Genomic DNA, 5447 nt, shown 5'->3' on the forward strand with positions numbered 1-5447 from the left:
AGCCCCTGTCCTGGTCACAGCGCGTTGCACTTAGGGAGTGATGAAGCCGGCCAGAGGTGTGAGGGCGGAAGCCTTGGTCACAGCCCCTGTCCTGGCCACAGCGCGCTGTACTTAGGGGTGACTGAAAACAGCTGCCTCGCAAGCCAGCCAAGCGCGAGCCTCCCTTCTTCCTTCTTCTATCCTTCCACAGCAAGCAGCTCAGCAGAGGGCCAACATGTACTCTAAAAACTCCCTTGGCTTGTTCAAAGACTTTACTGGTACATTTGCCCACCAGTGAGTGTACCAGGGTGGCAGGAGTATGGCGTGCTCTCGACTGTGCCACTTATGCAACTTACCATCTACCCGCCCTCATGCCAGTATCTAACCCACTAGCAAGTACACTGTCTTTGCCATTCTTTTATTTCCATTAAAACTGACACAAGACAGTATAAAGGTTTAATACAGTCACCTATAAAAGTATCTCAGTTTAAATCATTTCCCAATCTGTGTCTTAAGAAACATTTTCTGCTTGCTGCAGAAAGTCCAGTAAGGAAAGCTAGCTTCTGTGTCTGAGGAATGAAGTGTGAAGTGATAAAAACAGCCAAACACGCAGGAGATCACAATGCATCAAAGCCGTTCATCAGCAGGCACTGGCTGAAGGTTCTGCTGGGTTGTCTCCCACTGGAAGAGTCTACTCTCATTGAATTACATGAACTCGCCCAGGCTCCATTAAAACACACACACGCACGCAGGCGCACACGTACCTGGGCGGCAGAAGCCCTGTCTCCACGGCCATTGCCAAGCAGTCATACAGAAAAGAAATCCTTTTAGGACTATGCTGGCCATGGATAAATTTAACAATCCACTGGATGCACTGCTCGTGAGACTCCTACAAAGTCAGAGAACAATTTCATGTTAGGTCTGAAGGTACACTTCTATAAGTAATGAGTGGCACTATAATGGGACTATAAAATACTTCACTGGGGATAGCGCATATATCTGCAGTTCCAGTACTCAGGAGGCTGAGGCAGGAAGATCACCATGAGTTTGAGGATAGGCAGGGCTACACAGTGAGTTTAAGGCCAGCCTAAACCACACAGCAAGACCTCAATTCAAAAAACCAAAAAATAAATAAAAAAAAAATACTTTACAATTAACATCATTGGATGGAAGTAATTTCTTAAAAAGTATGATGAGAGCAATTCAGATTCAGTATTTGTTACACTATGCTTAAAACTTTGCTACTGATTTTTTGTGTTTTTTCAGACAGGGTCTTGCTATGTAATTCAGGTTGGCCTCAAACTTGTGGCGATCCCCTTGCCTCAGCCTCCCATGTGCTGGGGTTACAGGCATGTGTCGCCACACTCTGCTCAAAACAAAAATTTAAGACATGAATGTACTGCCTCAGTGATCCCTGTCGAAGTGAAAATCTAACCACCAGTGGCTCACAAAAACAGAGGCCACTTCCCTCTCTCCAGGACAGCCTGAGGAGGTAATGTATGAACGGAAAGTGAGTTCTTGAAGGACGTATTTTAACTTTTCCTCGGACATGTTTTCTGGTTTCTTTGATACTAAGCATATTATCTGTGTGTCCTCTTTATAAAATGCTCAAATTCGTATTGCAGTATCTTCACTATTGTATCTTTGTCATTCACTGATGTGCTTTTATTGAGTAGAAAATGAAATGCTATCTTTTTTGAGAAAAGTGTAACAGTTGTTTTGAAATGTTTCAAATAAATCAAAACAGGGTGAAAATGATTTTTATTAACATGAGGCATATTTTTAGTTCAGGGTTTTTGTTTGTTTTTTTGTTTTTGTTTTTTTTTTTGGTTTTTGGTTTTTCTCCGGTACCGGGAACCGAACTCACGACCTTGCGCTTGCCAGGCAGGCGCTTTTGCCGCTGAGCTAAATCCCCAGCCCCTAGGGTTTTTGTTTGATTTTTGAGATGGGGTCTTGTTATGAGTTCAGGTGGCCTTGAACTCACTGTATAGTTCAGGCAGGGTTCAAAGTCATGGTGATCCTCCTGCCTCAGCCTGCTGAGTAGTCAGATAACAGATGTGCACCACCATGTCCATCATTATGGGAGAAATTTTAAAAAAATTTCACACTTTCTGATTAAAATAGCATGGTACTGGCAAAATAACCAGATATGTGGATCAAGGGGACAGGACAGGGCTGGGGATTTAGCTCAGCGGCACAGCGCCTGCCTGGCAAGCGCAACCTCGTGAGTTTGATTCCAGGTACCAGGGTGGGGTGGGGGGACAAAGGGGGACAGGACAGAGGATGCAGAAACAACTCCAGGCACATTCAGCTACCTAATCTTTGACAAAGGGGCCAAAAGTACACTGGAGGAAAGATAATCTCTTTAACAAATGGTGCTGGGAAAGCTAGCTTTCCACAGGCAGAACACTGAAGGCCTAAATATTCAATCAGAAACACCTAATCGGGTGAAAGATGAAATAGGTACAACTCTTAAAGACACAGGCATAGGCAAGGACTTCTGAACAGAACCCTAATGGCACAAGAAATAGTACCAAGAACCAACAAATGGAATGGTGTCAAATTTAAAAGTTTCCACATATCAAAGGAAACAACCAACAGAGTGAAGAGACAACCTACAGAACGGGAAAAAATTTTGGCCCACTATTCCACGGGCAGAGAACTAGTATCTAGAATATATATAGAACTCAAAAAAATTCGAGTCCCTCATAAAAGGCCAAATTTTAAAACACACGACTGAAATGAATAAACATCTCTGAGAAGAAATACAAAGGGCCAATAAACATGCAATGTTCAACATCTCTGGCCATCAGAGAAATGAAAATTATAACAACACTGAGATTCCATCTGACTCCATGAAGAATGGCTACCATCAAGAAATCAAATAGTCGGTGGAAGGGAGGGTAGAGGAATGGTTGGGGGGAAAAACAGTAAGTTATATCATGCACAGGTACAAATTCTCTATGATGAATGTGACCACTATATACATCTAAAATGTATCAATAAACTATTTTTTAAAAAATCAAATAATAAATGTTAGTGAGAATGTGCAGAAACTTTTGTAAAGTAAGACAAACACTATAGAAATCAATACAGAGATTCCTTTAAAAACTAAAACTAGGGCCGGCGATAGAGCTCAGCGGCAGAGAGAATGCCTTGCAAGCTCAAGGTTCTGAGTTCGATTCCCGATACCAAAAAAAAAAAAAACCCATGAACTAAAACTAGAGATCCCCCTTTTTTTTTTTTTTTTTGAGACAGGGTCTGGCTATGCAGTTCAGGCTGGCCTTGAGTTCACTTTGTAGCCCAGGCTGGCCTGGAACTCGCAGCGATCCTCCTGCCTCAGCCTCCTGAGCGCTGGGATTACAGGCGTGCGCCCCCACGCACGGCTTAGACATCTCATCTGACCCAGCTATTCCCGTCGCAGGCATGCAGGAGCTCACCTGGGAAAGCCCACTCCAAAACTGTCTGAAGGCGCCCAAACAGCTGATCAGCTTTGTTTTCTCGTCTTCGGGCGTGTCCATGAACATGCTACCAAAACACAACCACACTTTTGCTATTTCAGAAAAGCGAGGAAACCAAACCCCAGGAACGGATCTCACAACCCCCAAGGCACACCTAACCCTGAACAAACACAGACCCTCGTAAAACACAACAGTGGGCCGTCCGTGTACTCACCCCGGGAACGCTTCTTCTATGATTTCCGTTTTCTGCAAAATTAAGAGAAGAGGAAAACACACACATGGACGCTCGGGAATGAAACCGCGGGGCGGGGCGGCAGGACGAGCGCACCCGGCCGCCCACCGCCCGGGCGCGGCCGCACTCACCACCACCTCCTCAAAGATGCTCTGCAGCTGCGTCTCCATCTGCATCATCGCCGCGTCCCCCGCGGCGCCCGCGCTGCCGCACCCGCGCCCCGCGCCGGGGAGAGACCTGCAGAAGGGCCGAGACGCCGCCGGCCCGCACAACCCGGAAGACAAACCCGGGAGCCCGACGGAAGCCCGACAGGGCAAGGGCGCGCCCTGTATGAACCCCCCGGAAACCAAGTGTCTCCAGCTAATGGTTCCACGTGGAGATGACGGCCCACGAGCGGACGCGATCGCCCACAAGCGGAGCCGCTAGGCCAAGACACTCACAGTGCCGCGACTGCAGGGCGCCACCTCCCGCCTGGAGCGGGAATTACTTCCTATTAGGGGTTGGCCCGCAGACGGGAGGCTGGGGTATCTCAAGCACCTTAACCTCAGTTCCCCTCCCGGAGACGCACGCCTTTCCGTGAGTATTGGAATAGTTAGTAAAACAGAGCATATGCATCATTACTGATTTTCAGTTAGAATCACTGGCTGGGTGTGGGGGCGCACACCTGCAATCCCAGCACTCGGGAGGCTGAGGCAGGAAGATCACCGTGAGTTCAAAGCCAGCCTGAGCTACATAGTGAGTGCAAGAGCAGCCTGAACTGCACGGTGAGACCCTATTTCTTTTCTTTGTGTGTGTGTGTGTGTTTGAGACAGGGTCTCACCATGCAACTCAGGCTGGCCTTGAGCTCACTTTGTAGCTCAGACTGGTCTCTAACTCTCGACAATCCTGCCTCAGCCTCCTGAGTGCTGGGATAACAGGTGTGTGCCACCACTCCCAGGAAACCCTGTTTCAGAAAAAAGTTCTTATCAGCCTGGAAAGTTCCTGATGCTGGACTTTGTAGCCAACACCCTGTCCAGGAGACACACACCAGTTTTATAAGCATTAATTAGTTTATCATGTTCTTGATGTTTATATAATTAAACTGTGTAAATTTTTGCTCATTATTAACCCTGCAGTTTCTCATAAGCTTATTCATTTGCAGAAGTTCTAACACATTCTGTATTGAAGCTTTGCATTGTGGTGAATGGTTGTTTTTTTTCTCTGGGACTGCTTTTTCATTTTTTGTGTGGTGTGTTGGTTTGGGGACTATTGTGCAAGGGGAACAATATAATACAGGACACATATTTTATATGATTATTTATAATAGTCAACCAAAGAAGGATATACAAAAGATGCAGGAAATCTGTCCACACACTAAGACCAAAGAATCCAGCTGAGAGCCTGGATCCCATGGAAATGTCCTACATGAGTCCAGCTGGAGACCTAGAGCCCATAACAATGCCTCCCATGAATCCAACTGAAGGCCCAGAGCCCACAACAACATCTCATGTAGGCCTGTTTCACAGATCTGCGCTGGGAAGACCCAAAGGTCAGTGGTGGAATCTAGGAATTCTGTGCCAGCAGGATGAAGGATCTGCACTGGAGCTAGGAAGTGATGCTCAGAAGAACCAGAGCTCCCCGGAAAGGTACCACAGCCATCTTTAGCAACAGTGAGGTCCCGAGCTCCTCCGATGATCAAGATAGCCAAGATCCCATCAGGGAAGCCAATGTAGCAAGCTTCTCCAGGAGACCAGCAGTGCACCATCTTCCCCTCTGGAGCCAGGAAGCGATGCTCA

General features: G+C 46.7%; 1 protein-coding gene across 2 annotated transcripts in view; it reads right to left on the reverse strand.

Annotated features, from left to right (window-relative positions):
- The window catches only part of Med23 (mediator complex subunit 23), a 43818-nt gene extending 39851 nt beyond the window's left edge, over window positions 1-3967 (reverse strand). For both annotated transcript variants that reach the window (XM_005389204.2, XM_005389203.2), the window contains exons 1-4: window positions 3804-3967; window positions 3655-3686; window positions 3420-3507; window positions 744-868 (exon numbers count right to left, since the gene is read on the reverse strand). In XM_005389204.2, coding sequence (XP_005389261.1) covers window positions 744-868; window positions 3420-3507; window positions 3655-3686; window positions 3804-3851 — 293 coding nt within the window. In that variant the 5' untranslated portion in view covers window positions 3852-3967. The remainder of the gene's footprint in view (window positions 1-743; window positions 869-3419; window positions 3508-3654; window positions 3687-3803) is intronic.
- Between the last annotated feature and the right edge of the window lie 1480 nt (window positions 3968-5447).

The sequence above is a fragment of the Chinchilla lanigera genome, unplaced genomic scaffold, assembly GCF_000276665.1.
Source record: "Chinchilla lanigera isolate Chin_1 unplaced genomic scaffold, ChiLan1.0 scaffold00035, whole genome shotgun sequence".
NCBI classification, from domain to species: Eukaryota; Metazoa; Chordata; class Mammalia; order Rodentia; family Chinchillidae; genus Chinchilla; species Chinchilla lanigera.